This window comes from Lichenostomus cassidix, chromosome 18 (assembly GCF_008360975.1).
Source record: "Lichenostomus cassidix isolate B80296 chromosome 18, HeHo_3.0, whole genome shotgun sequence".
NCBI lineage: Eukaryota > Metazoa > Chordata > Aves > Passeriformes > Meliphagidae > Lichenostomus > Lichenostomus cassidix.
Genome location: NC_139498.1, coordinates 9259576 through 9283949, shown reverse-complemented (window position 1 = coordinate 9283949; position 24374 = coordinate 9259576). Strand labels below are relative to the sequence as shown.

The following is a 24374-nucleotide window of genomic DNA, read 5'->3' as shown; positions in this document are numbered from 1 at the left end:
TCAGTCTATGAGAAGATGTTCCTGTGGATGGTTGTTCGCATCAACCAACAGCTGGATACAAAGCAGCCCAGACAGCATTTCATTGGTGTCCTGGACATTGCTGGCTTTGAGATCTTTGATGTGAGTTACTGTAGGTATGCTTGCCCACCGAGTACTGCTTGAAACTAACTGGCATTTTTTTTGTATTTTGAATTTGTAGTTCAACAGCCTGGAGCAGCTGTGCATCAACTTCACCAATGAGAAACTGCAACAGTTCTTCAACCACCACATGTTCGTGCTGGAGCAGGAGGAGTACAAGAAGGAGGGAATTGAATGGGAGTTCATTGACTTTGGCATGGACCTGGCTGCCTGCATTGAGCTCATTGAGAAGGTAGAAGAAATCTTTTCATTTTAGGAGAGCACATTTCTTTTATGATCATTTATTTCAGTTCAGTCATTCTTGATAAATTGATGCATTACTGTTTAATTACCTTCTCACATCAAAATAGGCAGTTTATAAAACCAAAGCTTTTGGAAAAGGCTGTCTCAGCACAAACAATGGTTTCCTGAACAATATGGCTGGGGTGGAAGGGAGAAAGCCTACACAATGTTAAACTGATGACTTTAATGACTGCCTTTAACAGTAAGGTGAACTTCAAGTCTTATTCCTTGCAGTAATGGCTCCCCTCCCCATCACTTACTTTCTTTATGTATTCATATTTCTCCCAGCCCATGGGCATCTTCTCCATCCTGGAAGAGGAGTGCATGTTCCCCAAGGCAACTGACACCTCTTTCAAGAACAAGCTCTATGATCAGCACCTGGGAAAATCCAGCAGCTTCCAGAAGCCCAAACCTGGCAAAGGCAAGGCTGAAGCTCACTTCTCCCTGGTGCACTATGCTGGAACAGTGGACTACAACATCTCTGGCTGGCTTGACAAGAACAAGGACCCTCTGAATGAAACTGTTGTGGGGTTGTACCAGAAATCATCCTTGAAGTTGCTGTCCTTCCTTTTCTCTAACTACGCTGGTGCAGAAACAGGTAAGCACTTTTTCAATGATGACCAATAAGGCAAAAATCACTGAGTTGGTTGGACTTGTATTCCTGAGACTAAAATTTGCTTCCTGACATAACTCAGAATAGAACTGTATTCTTCACCTGAAACACTCGATTAGGAGATTTTTCTATAGAAGACTTCCCTACATTGATAAATGGATGCCCAGTGCTGAGTCACATTCTTGTGGTCTTTCATCTAATTAAATTTTTTTAAATGGGACTTTGTGCAATAGTGAAAGCAGTATGTGACTACAGCACAGAGTACACTGTTAGGAAACTTACGTCAGGCTACACTGTTCTATGCCAGCAAAGCCATGAACACTGTGATGCAACCTAAGTCTTGCATTTGAGACCAAATATACTCCACACTGATCAACAACTACCTAGCAGCAGTTCACTAAACTCTCATGGAGCAGTGTGTCAGTGTTTAAAATGAAGTATTTTATTGGCCCATGGCCAAACAAAGGAAGATGAGGCCTACAAAATGTACTGCTTATTCTAACTGTTCACCTCCCATCTACTTCTTCCAAGGTGATAGTGGTGGTGGTGGTGGAGGCAAGAAGGGTGCTAAGAAGAAGGGAGGCTCTTTCCAGACAGTGTCTGCTGTGTTCAGGGTATGTGAATATCTTTATATGTGAGCCATGCTTCCACAAAATGATCTGAGGGCTGGAACACTTATCCTATAAAAAAGCTGAGAGAGTTGGGGTTGCTCAGCCTGGGGAAGAGAAGATTCCAGGGACACCTTATTCTGTTTTTTCAATATATAAAAGGGGGCTTATCAGAAAAACAGGAAAAGACTTTTTACCAGGTCCTGTAGTGACAGGACAAAAGGCAATGATTTTAAGCTGGAAGAAAGTAAATTTAAATTGGATATAAGAAAAAAAATTTTTTACTCTGATGGTGGTGAGGCCCTGGTCCAGCTTGCCCAGAGGTGTGTTTGCCCCATCCCTGGAAGTGTCCAAGGTGAAGTTGGATGGGGCTTGGAGCAACCTGGTCTAGTGGAAGGTGTCCCTGCCTACGACAGGGGTGCTGGGATCAATGACCTTCAAAGGCCAAACCATTCTGTGATTCTATAAGTCCCCAAATTTAAATAAGAAAGCAAAAGCTTTGTAGCTTGAAGCTAAAACCCTTGTTTTGTCCTACCACAGGAAAACCTGAACAAGTTGATGACTAACCTGAGAAGCACCCATCCTCACTTTGTGCGTTGCCTGATTCCTAATGAGACCAAGACACCTGGTAAATCCACCATTATATTCTGAAGACATGGAACTGACAGGAATTGGCCTGTTTAGCTTCCACACCAACTTCCCAAATAGTTCCCCCTGCATGTGAAGCCCTTGTGAGGGTTGCCCTGCAAGAGAGTAACAAAGGGAACTTCTTTGTGCTGTCTACTGTGACCAAAAAATTGTGAGCATTTCATGGTCCACAACAGTTACCCATCTTTGCTTAATGTGTATACAGAACTGAAGGTGATAAAGATGGGTTTGATTACAGCTGATAAAATTGTCTGTTGTGGGTAATAGCATTAGAAAATCCCTAAAAAATGCCTAGTTTAAGGGACCATGGTATCATTCAGAGCTGTCGGGTTCAGCCCAAGAGCATTTACCAGTTTGTAATTATTCAGTGTTAGGATCTGATTCACTGAGCTGGAGAACTGTCAAAGAAATTATGCCATTTGTAGAATTTCCTGTACAAGCTGCTTTGTGCTGCTAGCACTTGGAAAGCATTTTGATATAAAGTTATTTTTATTTATTTTTTAACTCAATATTAAACTCCCACAGAGAGTTTAGTCTCTGAGAGATGTCAAATTTGGGAGTATTTTCATGTGGTCAATAAACTGAAGTACTTGGGAAGAGTTTGCAAGGCTGTGTTGCAGGAGTCTAACAAGTATGAGGCCTGATACTGATAGAATGATAAGGTAGATATTGATAGAATGTAGTGGATGCATCATGAGTACCAGGAAAGAGGAGCTTAGCATCTGCTCAGAAAACAGAAGACCAATTTCAGAATGTTTGCCTTTCTAGTTTATGTCTCTCTGTGTATTCCTGAAGACCACAAGCAGGGTTTAAGCAATGCACATATGTAACATTCTCATTTCAGCTATTTATATGAACTCCTTTCCTATTCAGTTGAGAGAAGTTGGCCTTATAAATTGGCATTTTAAGGTATGATTAATCTGGCCCCTTATCCAACTACCTTAGGATGAGATGAATCACATCCTAGAAGAAATTGTTTCAATCTACTGATTATAAATGAAGCCCAAATGGAAATGTCCACATTTCACATCCAAAAATGAAGAAAGATGAAACCTACTGGGGTCTTGACAGTCAAGAACGCACAAGGAAGCAGTTACAAAAACCAACTAAAATAGAAAAGCATGTTTGAATGGTTGATGTTACCAGATATGGCTGTCATTTTACTGTTGTGTTGGTTGTTTGACAAATGTGATTCAGAGGGAATCTTGACTTTTGCATTTTAAAAGAAAAGTAGTACTGTGCGATTCAAATTAGAGATGGTAAAGTGAGCAAAGGAAAATTGGACAGCTTCTGATGTTTACCTGGTTATAGGCTGCTTACAATTGACTTTTCTAACAATTTCTTTGGGTAAACCTTTATTGATTACACTGGAAAGATAAAGGTAAGGGCATGGGTCATTCTATGTTAATGAGTGTCTCTAGCCGCTGGTGGGAATTTCTCCATAACAAAGTGATTCCAAGGGTTTTATTCTGCCAATTGTGCTTTGTAGTATTCGGAAATAAGACTTTCAAATATTATTATAGCCAAAAGCCGTTTTAGGATGAGGAAATTAATTCTTCCATTTTTAATCAACAGTCCTCCACAGAAATACTAAAGCTTTATGTAACCTGCTTCTCCACTTCTGTGTGGGAATCTAGCTATAAAATCTGAGTATTGTCTGCATGGCACTACAGTACACTGTGCCACCTTTGCCTAAATCCAATAAGAAGGCTGATGCTGTTGAAGATTTTTCAGCTGGTCCCCTAAAGCACCATCCTGCCATTTTTTAAGAAATGTAGCCTGATGACTTTCCACCAGCACTAATAGCCCTTGCATTCTCACTGCAAACTCACTGATGCAACTCTCCACAACTTGTATGAATTGAAGGCGTGTTCTGTCTGCACTTCCTGCATCTTTAATCAAGAGCTGCTTGAATTTAAAAAAAAAAGAAAAAAGAAAAAAGAAAAGATAATTCTGGAATGCTAATACATATGAAACCCCTTGGAATAACAAGAGAATAATGATGTATATATTTTGTTTAAGGTGCAATGGACCATTACCTGGTGATGCATCAGCTGCGGTGCAATGGGGTTCTAGAAGGCATCCGAATTTGCAGGAAGGGATTTCCAAGCAGAATCCTTTATGCAGACTTTAAGCAACGGTAGGTCTCCAGTTATTACTGTCTGTTAAGAAAAGGCCTCAGTAAACACACAGCTCAGGTGACATGTCTGGTGACACCAAGGAGAGACATTTTCTCAGTCAGACAAGATTAGTAGCATTGGAGGGAAACAAGTCATTAATACTGTCTGAGGTCACTCCAGTGTTTCCCTCTGTGACCAGACCAGAGACTTCTCGATACATCAGAACCAGAATTTCTAAACTGAAGTTAATACCTGATGATTCAATGGGATGCAAAACATTTGCAGTATAATGAATAAGGTGCCATCATAGACTACTGTTTGACATCTTCCAGAGTACAGATACAAAATCATGAGTCTCCTCACAGTGCTTTGCCACTGCTCTGTCTCTGGCCTGCATCATGTGCCTTGTTTTCTTCATCTTTAAAATGGAGAAAACTAAACTGGTTCATGTGGGCTCAGTTGCTACAGAGTGCTCAGTTATAACTGTCTACTCTTATAGTTAAATGTAGCATCTTCCATGCTGCACTGGTGTGAAAAGATCCCTCTGAAAATGTCCTGCAACCAGATGTTCAGTAAGGGATTAGCCAGTCTCAATTGTCAAATTGTAATTTGAAGTGATACATGAAGGAATCCATCCATAATGGCCATGGTCCAGAGCCACGAAGTGCTTTAGGAATGATAATGGAAGCAAAAAATAGAGAATAAACTCACTGCACTATTATCACTGTGGCGATCTTATACAGTCTTTTTCAAGGTAGGCTTAAGGAGTGCTCCAGTGTACAGTCACACATCCATATTGATGTCTCTGAAGAAACCTCTTTGGAAGGTTTAGATGGTCCTGTCCATGACACAGGATTAACGTAATCATTTAGCTGCCTTGCAAAATGCTAAGACTGCTGTTAGCACTTAGCTATCAATGACATTGATAGCATGTCATTTTCAATCCACTCAAGGATTCAGTGGTACAACTTGTAGAGACTGAGCTGTGCAGGATCTGCATTCCCTTTGGAATATAGCTGGGTTTTGTCAGTAGTTTTAATTAATCTCCAACTCTAATTTGAGTGGCATCCCTCTGATCAATGAAACAAGTTGAGAAGAGGTTGACATGTTCTTTGTTCTTCCTAATTCCTGGACCTGCAGACACTCTTGAAGTGTGTGCCTCAGTTTTGTATGTAACAGCATACTGTGTTGTTACACAACCAACAGACTCCTCTAAAGAGTAGATGTGTCCCTTTTTGACCATGTTCTGTTCAACCAGACACCATTGCCTAGATTTCAGATGAGATATTCAGCTGCATTCAGATAGATCAGTTTTCATGTATTTCATGATATGCAATGAATCCTATTTTCCTCACCCTCTTTGTAACCAGTTCTTGCAATCTGTCTCACCACAGGTACAAGATCCTTAATGCCTCAGCCATTCCAGAAGGCCAATTCATTGACAGCAAAAAGGCTTCAGAGAAGCTTCTTTCCTCCATTGATGTTGACCACAACCAATATAAATTTGGCCACACCAAGGTAAAGTCCTTGTGAACAGCAGATATAATTATGCAAAATACTTTGTTTGTTGAAAGTATTTCTTGCTTACAAAATAAGCCTTCATGATGATTATAAACAAAGTACAACACTAGCAAGAAGGAGTACAGAGAATTTGTGGTTCTTGTGTGAGGGGCAGCACTGCCAGCCCTGAGAACACCACACTCCCAGAATGACCCAGTGCAGCTGCAACTAGATTTTCTGCTACTTCTTTCTCAAGCCAGTTGAACATATTTATATCAGTGCAGGCTAGACAAACTCAGACAAGTTTGGATAGTTGTACTATTCAGGGGGTTTAAGCACAGAAAGTCTATCTTCCACATCTAAAGCTGTGCTAGGTAAGACAATATTATTTGGTCAGCACAACCCGGTCAGTGCTATCTCTGGACACAAACCAACTGCCTACATTATTGAACAGACATAGAATCACAGAATCACAGAATGGTTTGGGTTGGAAGGGACCTTAAAGATAACCTGGTTCCAACCACTCTGCCATGGGCAGGGACACTTTCCATTAGACCAGGTTGCTCCAAGCCCTGTCCAATCTGCCTTGGACACTTCCAGGGATGAGCTAAATCTTCAATAAACTACACTGGAGCAGACATCAAATAACACTACAATAATATTATTAGCTCATACACTGAGTGACTTGTCATGAATCAGAGAAACACTGAGGATTTAAATACTGACAGAAAATTTCTCTAGCTTTTAAACCTTTCTTCTGCAGGCATTTTTCCTAAACTACCTTGTACTACACTGCACCAGCTGTCAACGGCTGTGTATCTGCCTAAGCCTCCAACTGTTTGACCCTCTTTTACGTTCTAGGTATTCTTCAAGGCAGGTCTCCTGGGACTCCTGGAAGAGATGAGAGATGAGAAGCTTGTGAGCCTCATCACTCATACACAAGCTATGTGCAGAGGGTACCTCATGAGAATTGAGTTTAAAAAGATGAATGCAAGAAGGTAATATAAGAAAATACCAGCAATTGTATTGGGACAGACCAAACATCCATCATAGTAGTGTATTGTCTCAGGTAAAAAGCTGTCCTTGGGAAAGAACCTTAGAAAGTCATTGGGGAACAGAGAAAGTACAAACAATCACCTTCCTCCTGACAGTCTCACAAATTCTGGCAGTGGCTGTTTAGCAGTGGGACCATGCAGCTGGACCATTATACTTAGTATTTAACAAGGAACCTTTTCTCCAGGAGTGCATTTACTGTTTTCAACCTTTAAAGAATCCTGTGACAGAGACAGCCAACTAACAAGGTCTAAGGTTTGTCTGTTTTGAACATGCTGTCTCATCATTTAATTGGATCACATTGATTTTGTAAGGAATGACATATAATCAGTCTCTGCTCTCCCCTTCTTTAATTTCCTTTCCTGGCTCCATCATCTAAGATGAACAATCCTAGCTTGTACAGAGAAGTATTCCATACTTTTAACTATTCCACATCCTCTTCAGCTTTTCATGCATCCCCTTTGAGATGGGATGAATCATGCAAAATTTAGAGTTCAGGAGTGACAGTACGGGACAAGTCCAGCAAACTTTTTTGAATGTTGTTGGCAAGTGAAAGTTTTAGGGCAAGCAAGGCTTGCATAAATGTACAGGACACTCTACCAAAAATTATTTTTATTTGTAATACTCTGCATATATTTAGCTCAGGTGTTTCCTGAGACAGGCATAGTTTCTAAGAATTAAATAACCCTTGCTGGATTTCTCTGCAAGAAATTGTCTAATCTCTCTTTGAACTATGGGCATTAACAATATCCTTTTCCATTCAATACCAAAAAAATGTTTCCATTTTTTTTCAGTTTCTGTCTTAATAATTTCTAATATAGTATTTGCTATTTTGAGTGACCCAAAATGCATCAAGCTGCTGTTTTCACAATTGACAGGAACTGCCAGGTTTGTAATCTCAGCAGCAGTACTTCAAGGATGTCAGTTTTCACTCTGGTATCTACCTGAGCATTTGCATTTTTCTTGAGACTGAGGAAAGTCTCAGAGATTCCCAGCCAGTATTCCAGAGATGTATGTCTGTTTTGTAGTATTTCTTCCTCATATATTCGGACAATAGATATTATCCAAGTTACTGAACCAGCCATTCTCCAGTAAGGGCCTCGAAATTACTCTTTAATAAAAGCAAGGGAGGTGAGGAAAAACAGTTCCATGCAAAAGTTATTGGGGTAAATGCTGACGCTGTGTGTCAAATAATCAGAGTATGTTTCCAGCTCAAGTCTCACCACCCTCATAAACCAGTTTCATGTGTTTTCAGAGAATCTATTTATATCATCCAGTACAACATTCGTGCATTCATGAATGTCAAACACTGGCCCTGGATGAAACTGTACTTCAAGATCAAACCCTTGTTGAAGAGTGCAGAGTCTGAGAAGGAAATGGCCAACATGAAGGAAGAATTTGAGAAAACCAAGGAAGAGCTTGCGAAGTCCGAGGCAAAGAGGAAGGAGCTGGAGGAGAAAATGGTGACCCTGTTGCAAGAGAAAAATGATCTGCAGCTTCAGGTTCAGTCTGTGAGTAACCTCATTTTTCAGATTCACCCCACTTCCTCTTACTCTGCTGCTCTTTTCCTCCTCTTTTCCACTGTCACCTACAAACAGGCATGTAATGGGGACAAAGCCTCCACTGCTTTGTATCTGGTTTTGTCACACCTAAAGTGAAAAGCTTATACCAAACATTAACACCAGAAGGAATACAGGAAGTTCCAATGGCAATCAGTCCTGGTGCTCCAGCCCCTCAATGTCTGTCTTGGAGTGAGGGGCCCAAACATGACCCCAGGATTTGAGGACACTCTGAAGTGCCAGCACAGGGAACAGGCATTGCCCTGGTCCTGTGGCCACAATATTTCTGACACAATCCAGGTGCCATTGGCCTCCCTGCTCACCTGGGTAAACTTTGGATCATGTCCAGCCTCTGTCACCAGCACCCCCAGGGACTTTTCCAGCTTTCAGCCACTCTGGCCCAGCCTGGAGCTACAGGAGATTGGTGTAACCCAAAGGCAGAACTGGGCACTTGGCCTTGCTGAACCTCACACCGTTGGCCTCAGCCCATGGATCCAGCCTTCCAGATCCTTCTGCAGAGCCTTCCTGCTCTCCAGCAGATCAACACTCCCATTCAACCTGGTGTCATCTGTGAACTTGCTGAGGATGCTCTTGATCACCTCTGTTGCTCTAGGAGACAGCGTATACGTCTGGGTTTCTGCCTAGAATACATCATAGTAGCAATAATTTGGACAAACTTTTATCTTTTAATCATGTGTCACAAAATGTTAGCTATAGTAAAAGCTGCAGGCACAATTTAGGTTGATCTTGACCCTGTCCCAGCTGCAAGAGAGATTAGAGAATGATGGGAACAAGGCTAGTCTCATGAATAAACTGGGCAAAGCAGTTTGGGGAGAGACAGTCTGACCTGCGTCATTAGAGCGGAAGGAGCTTATTAAAGACAGAATCACCCAATGTCCTATGAAAGATGATTTGAAATGCTGTATGCTTTACAAATCTACATCTAAGATCTTGCTTCCATGATGACAGCATTCCATTTTGCTGCCCACATATTTATCTCACTGATTCCTTCCAATCTCCTTCTTATGATTAAATCCTGTGAGTCTCTTGCATGGTATGGTATTCAAACCATCTGACCAGCTAAAAGGAAGTGTCTCTGCCACAGAATTATGGTCTGCTTTCCCAGCCATGGATGCAGGCCAATTTCTTAGTGATTGAATCACATGCATTATTGTGATTTGCATAGAAAATTCTGTAATTGTGCAATCAATTTTCTGGATGTGGTATTTGAACAACATACACTGTCTTTTGTCATTTTTATGATAAATATTATACCTCTTCAATGTGTTCTCACAGGAGAGTGAAAATCTAGCTGATGCTGAAGAGAGATGTGAAGGACTCATTAAAAGTAAAATCCAGCTAGAAGCTAAAATTAAAGAACTAAATGAAAGACTGGAGGATGAAGAAGAGACAAATGCTGAATTGACAGCAAAGAAGAGGAAACTTGAAGATGAATGCTCGGAGCTGAAGAAAGATATTGATGATCTTGAAATGACTCTGGCCAAAGTGGAAAAGGAGAAGCATGCAACAGAGAATAAGGTGACAGAGGAATCAGGGAATTATTCTTCCCCAGACAGTGGGGAAGACTGTGGAAGATTTTTTATGGAAAACTGTAGTCACTTATAAGTGCTCTTAATAGAAGTGAGAGGTATCCAATGCACAGGAGAGATGTATTTTCATGTAATCAATCAGCTGACAGAATTTTTTCTGTTAAAATTTTAACTTCCTTTTTGGAACAGTGTATTTTCATGACAGTTCAAAAAGAGTTAAGAGTTTGTTATGGTGCTTGATAGAGAATTTTCGTATTTGGCTATTTGTAGTCTTAAGTAATCAGCACATTTGTGTGTCCTGCAGATAACAGAGGACTAGGATGTTTGTGAGTAATTCGGCATGGAACAGCTATGCTGATCCTTTCTCACATGCATTGAGAACTGATTTTCAGATGTAAATATTTTCTTATGCTTCTTTTGTGTTTAAGAAGCCCAAGTCTCAGCTAGGGTGGATATTTTTTCCTTCCATTGACCTGATGTACAATGAGAGTTCTTCCTGACTTGTAAGGTTCAGACTGTCAGTGTAGCAAGGAGGGTCTATATCAGGTTATATCTAACTCATTTATCTCCCAGGAAATGCACAGGTCTCTTGGTATACATCTTAACTATCAATATGAAGAGACAGAATTGAGATACATATGTTAGAATTCAAAATTCCAAGTCTGTGGTGACAATGTTCAGTCCTGCAGTAGAAACAATGAGGGCAGAGCTGTAACTACAACCTTGAAGTTCCCTCCACTGCCAACACTCAGAGCAATACTAGATCCTGTTTGCAAATACAGACATGTTGGACATTTCTACAGTAATGCTTAGAGAAAATCTAGTTGGTGCTGGGTGTTAGGATTGGGGAGTGTCCTATCAGGGCCATATAGCTAAAGCACTTAGCAGTGTGGATTCTCCTTATAGGTTTTCACATTCAAATGCAACAAATGGGAAGCAAGGATCAAGAAGGGTAATGCACAGGCCTGATGCATTTGATAAGACTGCTGGTGTGCAATGCTCCACTGGAGTAAAAGGAATAAGTTTTTAAGATAAAACTAGCAGAGCCAGTATTTCTGGCAGCCCAGTCAAAAGCCCTTCCCCTAAACTTGTGATCATTTGTTCCATGGGCATAAGGTTGTTTGTCATGTTATCATGGTTTCTTTCACTTTTATGGAAAACTGAACATATTTTTGGCTGTGCATAGCACTTGATCATATGTTTTTAAAGAACCTGACTTGCTTACAATTTGTAGCTTTTTTCATGGCAAATATATCATATGCAGGAAAGAGTCCTTGAGCAAGAGCAACTCAGAGAGCTTTTGTAAATCCCAGTGGGAAAAACTTGCAGAGACAAGTGAAGATCTAGCACTTTTCACTACAAAATTTAGTAGGATAGGGCTGGAGATCAAAAACAACTAAAGCAAGAATTCCTAGCATTTCAGGACCAGAGACATGAGATTCTCAGGCATGATATATGCTGCTGCCCTCATTACAATCAAGATAAAAATGCTGAAGAGAGCATTTTGACTACATCCATGAAAGATTTTGCAAGGATGCACTCACTGTGCTCTCAGCCTGCCTCTTCTCAAGGCATCCCCTCATGAAATGGATGCTTGGCTGTCTGACAGGTAAAGAATCTTACCGAAGAGATGGCAGCTCTGGATGAAAATATCTCTAAACTCACTAAGGAGAAAAAGGCCCTCCAGGAAGCCCACCAGCAGACACTGGATGATTTGCAAGTTGAGGAAGACAAAGTCAGCACCCTCAACAAAGCCAAGAGCAAACTGGAACAGCAAGTAGATGATGTAAGTAAAAGTTTTTGGGTTGTGTATATACAAACTGTGACAGATTACAGTAGGCTAGAAATTTGTAGTTGGGACTATAAGCAACACCTAAAGCAGACAAGCCAGCTCTAATAATTTCAGCTAGTAAATCATTGCTAATTGACAGAGAATTGTGGAATCCAGCACATCTTTCATGTTCATCACTGGATATTTCAGCATAGTAGACTTTTGTGAGCTCATTTAATCCATTAGCTGAAGCAGGAGACCTGTGACAACTTGAAGGTTGCTGCAGAGTTATTTGTGTGTACATATAATCCAGGAAGTTATGAATACTGGGAATTTGTCCATATGTATATATGGCATATATAGCACTCTATATGCTAGAAACTGCAGCTACTGGAAAATTTTAATTTCTGTTTTTTCAAAAAGCTGTGGACAACTCAGTGTCTGAAACTAGTCTGAAACTAAATCACCATGGCAGCTCTGGTCTCACAGTGAGAGTACAGCACAAGTGGAGATGACCTGATTATTTTCTCTATTCACCAATTTCCAGCTCCGTTAGATTTTTAAATCAAGAATAGTTACTTTCAAAGTATAATTTATGTATTTCAAAGTATGTTTTATGTGCTTTAGCTTGAAGCATCTCTGGAACAAGAGAAGAAGCTGAGAATGGACCTTGAGAGAGCAAAGAGAAAACTGGAGGGTGATCTGAAGATGTCTCAGGATTCCATCATGGATCTGGAAAATGATAAGCAACAAATGGATGAAAGACTAAAAAAGTATTATACTGACTGAATTATGCTCTAAATTCTGAAATTCAAGTTTTATCTTGACCATATTGAATTTGCTTTCTTGTTCTTTAACAGAAAGGACTTTGAAATTAGCCAGTTGCAAAGCAAAATTGAAGATGAGCAGGCTCAAAGTTCTCAGCTGCAAAAGAAAATTAAGGAGATTCAGGTAAAGTCTAGGAGTTATTAATACCTTTAGTAGCAAGCACAAATTTCTTAGAATTAATTGATATTTATTCTTAGGCCATTCTACAAAAATATTTTCCCCCACCTGAATAAAACCATTATTATGAGACTCTGGGTGCTGTTCACATCTCGGTGCACTTTTACAGAAAATCTGGCCTCTAATCATACATGACTACGTAGGAAATTTCTTAGGTGAACATTGTGGCAGGCTTTGAAAATGCCACAGATGTGCAGCCACCAAGAATCGCTTCTAAGAAAACAACAGAACGTAACATAATGTGTCATGACCAAGACAAACATCACCTTTCAAATGCAGAACCAGGAAGACAGCTCTCTTCAGAGCTGTTATCCCATGATTGCTCACCTCAAAGTTCCTTCCATCCCGTTTCCTGATGGAGAAAGGACACTGGTTTGTTTTGGCCTGACTTTGGAGAAATTTCTAAGAAATTCACATTCCTTTACATATTCCTTTGACACTCCTTCTATTTCTTCAGAAAAGTGCAGTTCTAAAGCCTTCACAAAATTATAAATCCATTCTGAGCTATAATGTAAAGTATCAGATTTTATATTCACTTCTGCTCCAAAAATGAATACTACCTGTCCTAGGATACAATAGAGTGAAATTTCTAGTGGTACTTCTCTTTCTATGCTTATATTAATGGATGTGAATGTTTGTGCTTTATTCCTTAGTGATAACTTTAGATCTGTCCACTCAAAAGTCCTGTTTTAACCAAATAACTCTCATAGGCTCGGATAGAGGAACTGGAGGAAGAAATCGAGGCTGAACGTGCTATCCGTGCAAAGTCTGAAAAGCAGAGAGTTGACCTGACAAGGGAGCTGGAGGAGATCAGCGAGCGCCTGGAAGAAGCAGGAGGGGCGACAGCAGCTCAGATTGAGATGAACAAGAAGCGAGAGGCAGAATTCCAGAAGATGCGCCGTGACCTCGAAGAGGCCACGCTGCAGCATGAAGCCACGGCTGCCGCCCTGCGCAAGAAGCACGCGGACAGCACAGCTGAGCTGGGGGAGCAGATTGACAATCTGCAGCGTGTGAAGCAGAAGCTGGAGAAGGAGAAGAGTGAGCTGAAGATGGAGATTGATGACTTGGCCAGCAACATAGAGTCTGTCTCCAAAGCCAAGGTTGCTGCACAGGAAGAAGTATTTCTCATTGTTAACTTTGTTCTTGTGAACAACTGGATGAGCTGAGGGATATGCTTTCTATCTCTTCACAGAGCAATCTGGAAAAGATGTGCCGAGCTCTTGAAGACCAGTTCAGTGAAGTCAGAACCAAAGATGATGAACATGTGCGACTAATTAATGATCTGAACACACAGAAAACACGTCTACAGACAGAGAATGGTATGTCCCTTGATGAAATGTAATACTCCAGTGACAAGTACTTATATATGCTGCCTGAATGTCTGTGTATTTTGTAACATGTTCATTACTTGGTGATCCGAACAAAACTCAGAATGTATTATCTCCTCCTGGTGGCAGTCATAGAAAGTCTACCCAAGGAAACATAAAATCAAACCAGAAGGAGTAAGTACTGTCAGTCAAAATGAACATGGTGAGTTTGTGGTCAGTTCATTCTTTTCTTTCATGCCAGCACAGCATTTCTCTTCAACAGCTTTTCCTATTGGTGGGAATGCAATTATGACTCTGTCTTCAATTTACCACATTGTATCTTGTAATCACTTTCCACATGGCTAGCTGCTCTCATTCATTTGTTTTATGTCCATATCTCTGTCTGAAACAATCAACTTTTTCTCATTAGGTGAACTTACTCGGCAACTGGAGGAGAAGGAGGCCTTGATTTCTCAGTTAACTCGAGGCAAACATACTTTCACTCAGCAGACTGAAGAGCTGAAGAGACAACTAGAGGAAGAAAATAAGGTGATTTTCTTTCATTTGGAAAAACAAATTTTAAAATAAATCAATGCACTAAAAAAATAAGTTTGATTTCTCCTCAGAGAAGAGACATCAGAACATTGAAAATTTTGAACTTTGCCTTGGAATACAACACAGGTGACATTAAAAATTAAATAAGCAAGACAGTTAAAGCCTTTCTCATCATGCCTTCTGAAGTTCAAAAACATGAGAGAAGTGAATGAAAGCACTTCTGTGCCCATACCTAGTACTGCTACTGGAAATCCCTGAGGCAAAGCAAACAGCAGCAGCCAAAAAAAGGAAATAGAGCAGGACTGTTTGCACCTTGTCTGTCAGTGGATATATTTTGCCTTTGCCTGAAACGCTTGCTGCAGATGTGTTTGAGAGGTGGTATCTCAGATAAGATGGACAAGTACCTGACCTTGTTTAACAACACCAAGTCTGAAACACAGAGTTCCTAATGTTATTCATTTTGCTCCTTCTATTTTTCTAGCAACTGTAGCGCATGGACAGGGAGATAGGAATATTTTATCAAACTACAGGAAAAATATCCGGTCACAAATTGTTAGTGTTGTGACAATTTGTATAATTTTAACTACCAAGGCCAAGAACGCCCTGGCCCACGCCCTGCAGTCTGCTCGCCACGACTGTGACTTGCTCCGGGAACAATATGAGGAGGAGCAGGAGGCCAAGGGGGAGCTGCAGCGAGCTCTGTCCAAGGCCAACAGTGAAGTGGCCCAGTGGAGAACCAAATACGAGACGGACGCGATTCAGCGCACGGAGGAGCTCGAGGAGGCCAAGTACGTGCAGAGATGGCTTGGAGCAAGTAGAAAGATATTTAAGCATAATGAGTGAAGAACTAAAGGAAACCAGAATATGTTTGTAGGGGGAATATGCAGAGCAGTGTGCTTTGTAATGTATTAGAAGTGAAAAGGGGAGTGAGTAGATAGTTAAAGGAGGAGTAGGGGTAGAGGTGTCTAAATAAAGGAGAATTCCAGTGCATTCAGTTAATCATAGAAGTTGAAAAGCACATTCTTTACACTGTCAGTATTGAAAGTATGTTTCTGGGCCCTTTCCACGCAGGTACAGTACATACTTGGGCATGTATTCTCCCATTCTAGGCACCACTTTGGAGTGCTATGCCACCCCAGGCTCCTGGCACCACAGCATTATATATTGCTCTCTCTTCCCATCTTTCCCATTCCAAACTCCTTTCATGTCCATTTTCTGAGAAAGTCAGAATTTTCCTTTTCTCAGTGCTGAACATCTCATCCTGCAGGAAGAAGCTGGCCCAGCGTCTGCAGGAATCAGAGGAGCAGATTGAGGCTGTCAATGCAAAGTGTGCTTCACTGGAGAAGACAAAGCAGAAGCTGCAGGGGGAAGTGGATGACCTCATGATTGACCTGGAGAGGTCAAATGCAGTCTGTGCAGCATTTGATAAAAAGCAGAGGAATTTTGACAAGGTTTGTTCAAAAGACCATGCCAGATTTAAATATCATTATGTATTTGATAGGACACGACAAATCCTGAAATTATCAAAGTTCTGCACTCACAGTAAAATACATTGCCTCTTACCCAAAGCAAAGTTATGGTAAGGACCCCATAATGGGACATATGGTAAAGATAAAGCCACTCTGTAAGGAACCCCAGCAAATAATAAAGTAGCCTTCTGATAGTTTTAAAAAGCATCAAGTCTTCACCAGGGAGACTGGTCAAACAGACTGAGTGAGTACTCACATGCAAGCTAACAAGCCCTGGTGCTAGTCTGTTAGCCTAACCTTTGAGTTAGTCTGAGCCTCTGACTCATGTTCCAGCCTCCACTGCCCTTACTAACATTTAAAAGAATCTGAACGATTAGGCCAAGTGATGTCACACAGCCCTGTGTCTTGGCCCACCCTTGTGTGAGTGAAAAGACTGTGCTGAAAAAGGATGCCTTAAAGGTCTGTGGTTTCAACTCAGAAGAGAATTGGTAGAGTATGACCCTTCTTGTGGGTTTAGTCCAGGACCACTGCCTTCTGCAACACTATGAAGTCTCACACACCCTTATTCAGACCAACCCCATTATGTCTGGGCTGCTGACAAACCAAACTCCTGCCTGACAGCTTGGGGCATGCACTAGTGTTGGCGAAGAGGCAAATTTAAGTAGATTCCAGTAAAACAACCAGAGTATGCATCACATGGAGTTGATTGTCACAGGCAGAGAACAGTCCCAAGCAAAAGACTGTTAAGATAGACCAAGCCTCTTGGGTTCTTGTCACATAAAGGTGCAGAGACAGGAGTGTTTCAGAATGGGTCGTTCCTCTTCTGCCACCCCAGGTCATGGCTGAATGGAAGCAGAAGTACCAGGAGAGTCAGACTGAGCTGGAGGCTGCCCAGAAGGAGTCTCGTTCTCTCAGCACTGAGATCTTCCGGATGAAGAATGCTTATGAAGAAATCCTTGACCAGGCTGAGACTGTCAGACGGGAGAACAAGAACCTCCAGCGTAAGTTCATGTGTCTGCCAGCTTAGATTCACCATGAGCCCTTAGATGCTTCCACATTTCTGGGCTACCAGAGCTCTGGAATTCTGGTATCACAGAAATTATGATGATACTCAGTTTTTTCAGATTACTTCAGTCACTGCCACTAGAAAAAATCTGGAGGGCTGTTGTCTGTCTCCTGATTATTGGAGGATCATGCAGCTGTGGCACAATGGATTGGCATTTAATAAGCAAACTAATTATATAAAGGAAGTACAACTCAAATTCTTTTTGTGAACGAAATGATCATTGAGGTTTATCTACGGAAAAAGAGATCAATCAAACACTGTCTCTGGAGATGCAATTTCACTGCCCAGAGGAAGCTGACATTAATTTTGGAGCTCACTCCAGTTGGTCCCTCTCATTTTCAAATTGCACGCTCAACTGGCATGTGCAGATTATCAGAAATAATTAGCACACAAGACAAGACATATTATTTCTTCTCATGGTTACATCCCATTACATCAGACTCTCTTCTGTCACTTCCATTGCCAAAGAGCAATTGCAGGTGCCACTGATCACACTATCTATGAGGAGCTGAGTATTGTGTTTTCTGGTTGCAGAGGAAATTTCTGATCTGACTGAACAGATTGCTGAGTCTGGAAAAGCAAACCATGGGCTGGAGAAAGCAAAGAAGCAAATTGAGCAAGAAAAGTGTGACCTACAAGCAGCATTAGAAGAAGCAGAGGCAAGTGTCCTCAATAATGGGCTTGTTTTTAGAGAAATCAAGAACAGAGAAAATTTCTGTATATATTTTATATTCCTGCTTGTCCTAAACTGTTCCAGAGGTCAGTAAGACAGCACAGACACACCAAAAAGCACAGGGACTGCTCCTCTCCTATACCAATGGCATTCCTTGCTACGCTATCATGCATAATAAAACCTCAGTCCCAGTCTAAAATTGAGCTCGTTTTGCACCATCTGTTTGAATTTGCTCCCATGGAAGGCTGAAGAAAAGTCACAAATGTTTTAAAACTTTGACAGTTTTGTTTTCTAGTCAAATTATTCAAGGATGTTTCCAGAGGTCAAATCCATACTTAAAAGTTTTCTCAATGTCACCTCCTGTTCAAAGCAAGCTGAATGCTTCAGCATTAAGAATTATTCAGAATTAAGGCATTATTTCTTCAGTTCCACCACTTTGAATGAACAGGAGTCAGTAACATGTTCGAAGAGGAGGCACAGGACACAGGTCCTGATGAACATGAAGAGGTTGCTGGGGATCTGCTGAATCTCAGACTACACTGTTGCACTGTCATGTATTGCTGGCACAGGCTGCATACTGAGTCTCATAATTCCATTATTTCTGTCTTCCTTACTCTTTTTGGCTATCCCTCAGCTCTCCATTCTTTTAAATCTTACTTTTTTTTCCAATCCGTGCCAGATTGTAGCTCCCTCAGTTCCTTCTTGTCTGGGTTCTGCCTTCTGTTCCCTATCTTCCCTGACTCTCTCTTGAAAAAGATTTTATTACTTCTGTATAACTACATCTGGTTCTCCACAAAATGCCTTTGAGAGCACTTCATGAGCTGCCCATGATATACCTAGAGCATACCTCAAACACCATGTGCATGAGCATACATGTTTTATTCTCTGCATGTGCCTATTTCCATCCACTGGGTGTAAAGACCCAGCTTCAGGCTTTTAACTGCCACGACAACTGAAGCTGGGTGACACCAGAGAGAATGAGATGAGTACCAGAGGGAAAGGTTGTGTGAAAGGGCAACTTGCCCACACAGTCACTGGGGTGGGACAAAGCAGAATTCAGCAAGAAGATGCAAGAGAAGGCAAGCTGCTTCTGAGCAGGAGGCTTGGCTGTACCATTTTACATTTCTACATGATCTGTTATCTCTGCAGTGCCAACACAGCCTACAGTGCCCAAACCCTGTGGTATTTGAGGCATTTTCGTAAGGAATATTATTCCTAAATTACTATTTAATATCCAGCTGGGGTACACAGTGTATGGAATGGCAGTCAGCTTTTTCAGTGCTTGGTCTTCTCTAAAGGTCCACGGTGAAGCAAATACACCTGCCCTGCCAGCTGAAAAGGGGGACATTTCTGCATGGGCATTTCCCAGCAACGGACACTGCAGAGGCAAATTATAATATTTCAACCCTGACAGGGCTCTTTAGAGCATGAAGAGGGAAAAATCTTACGTGTTCAGCTGGAACTGAACCAGGTGAAGTCAGATGTTGACAGAAGGACTGCAGAGAAAGATGAGGAAATTCAACAGCTGAAGAGGAACCACCAGCGGGTATTAGAGTCTATGCAGACCATGCTGGATGCTGAGATCAGAAGCAGAAATGATGCTTTGAGGCTGAAAAAGAAGATGGAAGGAGATCTGAATGACATGGAAATACAGCTGAGCCATGCCAACTGTCAGGTAGCAGAGACACAGAAGCACCTTAAAGCTGTGCAAGGGCAACTCAAGGTAAGTTGGGTTACTTACTTAGGACAAGCCTACTGTCTCACAGGTCTTTGCCATTCTCTCTGCTTGCTTCTGGCTCTCATGGTGCTTTCACCTTTTAAGGATTCCCAGCTCCATTTAGATGATGCTTTGAGAGAGAATGATGACCTGAAAGAGCAGCTTGCTATAGTAGAGCGTAGGAACAGCCTGATGACAACGGAAATGGAGGAGATGCGAGCTGCCATGGAGCAGACCGAGAGAGCCCGGAAGGTTTCTGAGCAGGAGCTGACAGATGCCAGTGAGAGAGTGCAGCTGCTCCACTCACAGGTATTTGGCATCTCCTGGAAAAGGAGATTACTACAGGCATGTGGAAGTGGCACAAATGGGGTGGCAATGATCTGTCTTCTGACTGTCCCAACAGAACACAAGCCTGCTCAACACCAAGAAGAGACTGGAAGTGGACATTACTCATTTACAGACTGAAGTTGAAGACAGCATTCAGGAAGCCAGAAATGCAGAGGAGAAAGCGAAGAAAGCAATCACAGATGTGAGTCCTCTTGCTTGCCTCCCTTCCATTTTGTACTACCACAGTCACTTTTACACTCTAGAAGGGCAGCAATCAGATGGAGGAGAATCAATTCTTCAACAGAAAATGTCTGTAACACACAGTCCCTTCCACGTGGGCCTCATGCAGCCAATGCCCTACTGCTTGTCACAGAAGACCCCTTCAGAAAGGGTCCTCATGTCCTGCCAGCAGTCTGTACTGAAAAGGCATTCTCCTTCCCCTTCTCCATACCCATTCACTTTTGCTTCCAGAGTAATTGTAAAAGACAGGATAGAACAGATGGCAGAAAAATTGTAATAGAAAAAGAGTAGTTTGAAACAAAGGCCTGTCTAGACACAGCACAGAAAACCAGAAATTAAGACTAAAATCATGTACAATTCTATACAATGCTAGATATGTAAGAAATAAAAAGAGAGAATATAAATGTTTCATTTAAATAAGGCTACAGGTTCCACATTATCAGAAGTAACAATAGCTAGGACCATCTAGGAAAGGTACAGGAAAATTAAACAAAAAATGGTGTCACTATTGCATCAAGTCCTAGTGCACCAGTGTTTAGTCCTGATTGCCCACCAGCAGCAGTACTGCAGGCTCCCTGACCTCTCTGCTCCAGTACATTGCTGAAAGCTGTCTGTCCCAGGTTCTGAGGATCTCAGCAGGAATAAGCTTTTCAGTGCAGTTTGAGGTACTCAGGGTCACCTCATTGGCAAAAATGGCCAATGTCTGACTGTTTGGCAGATTTAGGCACCAAATAGCCAGATACTCAAAATCACTTGGGAAGCCCAGAGATGCAGAGTGCTAGTTAATTATATTTCAAGATGATACTTCAATTTTGACTGACTTAAAAAATAGGACTTTGGTAACAAGACATTTGCACATCTTAATTATTTTTTTCTTTATATTAACCCTGTCTGTTTTCTAAGGTGGAGCAGTTTTAGAAATACAGACTTTGAGAAAGAGTGATCCTCTTTGTATGACAGAGCCTTAGCACAGCCATGGGCACTGACACACCAATAGGAAGCTGGGCATTGCTCCCAGGCACACAGAACTGCTGGGATGGGGAGACATATTTGTAACATAAATGTGCACTACAACCAGGCAGCCATGATGGCAGAAGAGCTGAAGAAGGAGCAGGACACCAGTGCCCACCTGGAGAGGATGAAGAAGAACCTGGAACAAACAGTGAAGGACCTGCAGCTTCGTCTGGATGAGGCTGAGCAGCTGGCACTGAAGGGAGGGAAGAAACAACTGCAGAAGCTGGAGGCCAGGGTATGGTGAAGACTGGGTTAGACTGGGTAGACTAAGGTGAACTTTCTGACTGGGCCCTTGGTTGCTGAAACCTCTTGGGAGGGTGCAAACAGGGAGAGCCCCAGGTACTCCTCCCAGCACATTTGATGAGAGCTATGCTGAGTGGCCAAACATTGCACTGTGGGTGATGACCTTGAGAATGACCTCAAAAAAACTGAGTGGGAAAAAATGGGGGCAGATGGACATCAGGAAGACATAGATGGTAATCTTGTCTAGGGAAAAATAATTTGAAACTTATTTACTTGGGGATGAACTTGGAACTGGTAATGGACAGACTTCAGAAGCTGTTAAATGTGCAACATCAGCAAAAACCTGAAACAGAAAAAACATTGGCTTCATTAGGAAAGTCACTGAGAACAAGACAGAGTTGTATGGCAACATTCTTGCCACTATAATAAATAAACCACATGCAGTTCTGGTCTCTGCAGCTCAAGAAGGATCTGCGAGATGAAGCTTTATGAATATTGACAAACCAGACTAGGACTCTGCCATTTGGAGACACCAGCACATCTTCACGTTTAAAATAAATAGAAATAAATACTTTACAGAGTGGGCAGTGAAATTCTGAAATCTGCTGTTATGGAAGGCTGTAGAGGCAGCTGGTAAAAGGTTCAAAAAGGGAGGAGAAATCAGCGGGTTTAAAGATATACTTAAGGGCACAGGGATAGATAAGTCACCTTACACCTTTAATTTATTGCCTGTGGAAGTTGGACAGGTAGAAAGGGAATAGACAGCAGCCAGGTTTCCATGCTGTCCCTAAATAGTATATGCTGCTGCCACTCCCAAGGATAACAAATGAAAGATAAAAAGTGAACAGATTTTCCCCATTTGCCTGGTGAACATTCACAGAATCCTCCCTTCTCTGTTTCAATTTCCTGTTCTCTGACAGATTGAAGCCTAATTTTGACTATAAATGCTCTAGGTATGCACAGCTAAGTCCCTTTTCTAAACAACTATGGATTCACAAACCATGTCCCTACTAACATAACATGGTGAGTATATTTTATCTTGTCTAGACCCAAGAAGGAGCTGCAGGAAGCTACTCTGCTCTGCCACTATCTCTGCAGCCTGAGTCCACAGAACCCTGCAGCAGGATCAGCAGCAACTCTGGGCAGCTTGCCATCTTCACCACGATTCTGTGTTTCAGATTAATGAGCTAGAAAATGAGCTTCACTCTGAGCAGAAACGAGGAATAGAATCCCTGAAAGGAGCTCGCAAGTATGAACGAAGGCTGAAGGAGCTCACTTACCAGGTATTGCAAATCCTCTGCCCTCTTATGTGGATCACCTCAGTTCATCAAAATTCCAAGACTAATTTGATTTTCACTTCCTACAGTCTGAAGAAGATAAGAAAAATATTCTTCGGCTCCAGGACTTGGTGGACAAGCTGCAATTAAAAGTGAAAGCTTACAAGAAACAGGCTGAGGAAGCTGTGAGTGGAGGACTCTTTTCAATGGGGCCTGGGTAGACATTTCTGAAAGGTGGGCTCCCTAGAACATTAAAACAATTGAATACTGAGTTTGAGAAGGCAGCTGTGGCTGCTGCCTTTGATTATTCTTTACCTTAAAAAGACCTATGGCTCACAACAGAGCAGGCATAGCTGTATTTATTCTGTATTTATCCTGTTGCATTTTTGGAGCCACACAAGCCAATTTTCCCATCTGGAACTGAGTGAGCTAACTGTTCTGTCCCCTGAGTGGTCATGCTGTGGATAGTACTAGATATAAATGCAGAGTACTGACAATGCAGGGATGTACCTGTGAGACCAACATGTGACATTACTGTGGCACAGCCACAGGTGTCAGTGGTGACAGGGCAATTTCATTTGTGCCCATGTCAGTGACAATGCTGTCTGACTTTCAGGAGGAACAGGCAAACATGAATCTCTCGAGATGCCGCAAGGCCCAGCACGAGCTGGAAGAGGCAAAAGAACGAGCTGATATTGCTGAAGGTCAGGTTAACAAGCTGAGAGCCAAAAGTCGTGATATTGAAGGCCAGGTGAGTCAGAGGGCTGCAAAGAGGGACCATTCCTCTGCAGCCAGTGTCACAAAGATCACTTCCCAAACACCCAGAATATCACTACAGCTGCATTCCTCCCACTCCTTCACTGGAGTTGCCTCATAAAGGCAGGCTAGAAATGGTCACTTACTCAAAACCAGGGCCTTTTCAAAGTCTTCTTGGTGCCTCACACGAGTCAGACCAAATATGACCAACTGTAAGAATCCAGGTCTTTCAGCGCAATTGGGAGATAGTACTTACTCATTGTAAAATGGCAGAACATTTGCAATAGCCACAGACCTGAAACAAGACCACAAATAACTCAGTTGCTCCAATATCCTCTACATTATCTTCCTTTTTCTGTATTTAGAAATCAGAGAAATGAGGTTCCTGACCAGAGCTGCAGGAGGCTCCCTCCTGATAGAGACTTCTGTGTATCCAGCAGATATTCATCACTTTTTTGAAGTAACCCGGGGTGTGTGTGTGACTGATATATTTAGCCAACCTTGAGGTGAAGCTGTGATAAATTTTATTATATATATATATATCTATATATATAGACATATATATATAAAATAAACCTGGGTAATGCTTTAGTGACTATATGGATTCTTGATTCACTATGAAATTGACAAGTGTTTGTGTCTGTGTGTCTGTCCGTGTCTGTAGGTGTGTTTCTGCCTCCGTGTCTGTCCGTCCCTGTGTGTTCCTGTCTCTCTCAGTCTGTCCGTGTCTGTGTGTCCGTGTCTCTGTCTGTCCGTCTCCGTGCGTCCGTGCCATTCTCTCTGCCTGTCTGTCCGTGTCCGTCTGTCCGTGCCAGTCCCTCAGTCTGTCCGTGTCCATGTCCGTGAGTCCGTGCTGGTCTCTCGGTCCCTCAGTCTGTCCGTG

At 41.9% G+C, this 24374-nt stretch overlaps 1 protein-coding gene and 1 long non-coding RNA gene across 2 annotated transcripts; one reads left to right on the top strand and one right to left on the bottom strand.

Moving 5' to 3' along the window:
• LOC146429671 (myosin-4-like) lies at positions 1–23627 on the top strand. Its single transcript, XM_085077956.1, has 27 exons — positions 1–120; positions 200–370; positions 709–1006; positions 1565–1647; positions 2182–2269; positions 4312–4429; positions 5804–5927; positions 6771–6907; positions 8218–8473; positions 9818–10060; positions 11681–11857; positions 12470–12615; positions 12703–12793; positions 13558–13947; positions 14040–14166; positions 14585–14703; positions 15301–15497; positions 15977–16160; positions 17014–17179; positions 17779–17903; positions 19332–19640; positions 19740–19943; positions 20038–20163; positions 21280–21450; positions 22637–22741; positions 22825–22920; positions 23352–23627. Exons 1-27 carry the CDS (start codon positions 16–18, stop codon positions 23610–23612), a joined length of 4617 nt encoding a protein of 1538 aa, XP_084934082.1. The 5' UTR covers positions 1–15; the 3' UTR covers positions 23613–23627.
• Positions 22776–24374, bottom strand: LOC146429670 (uncharacterized). Its single transcript, XR_014855647.1, has 3 exons — positions 23882–24374; positions 23638–23786; positions 22776–22875 (listed from the first exon to the last, which is right to left on the bottom strand). It is a non-coding gene; the product is annotated as an uncharacterized LOC146429670 (long non-coding RNA).

What these genes read in the sequence shown, in the direction of transcription:
- LOC146429671 (XM_085077956.1), top strand. Translation starts at nt 16, where the DNA reads ATGTTCCTGTGGATGGTTGTTCGCATCAACCAACAGCTGGATACAAAG. An exon ending in TGGAACAGCAAGTAGATGAT is followed by an intron (nt 11,858 to 12,469) that starts GTAAGTAAAAGT and finishes TATGTGCTTTAG; the next exon opens with CTTGAAGCATCTCTGGAACA. An exon ending in AGAAAATTAAGGAGATTCAG is followed by an intron (nt 12,794 to 13,557) that starts GTAAAGTCTAGG and finishes TAACTCTCATAG; the next exon opens with GCTCGGATAGAGGAACTGGA.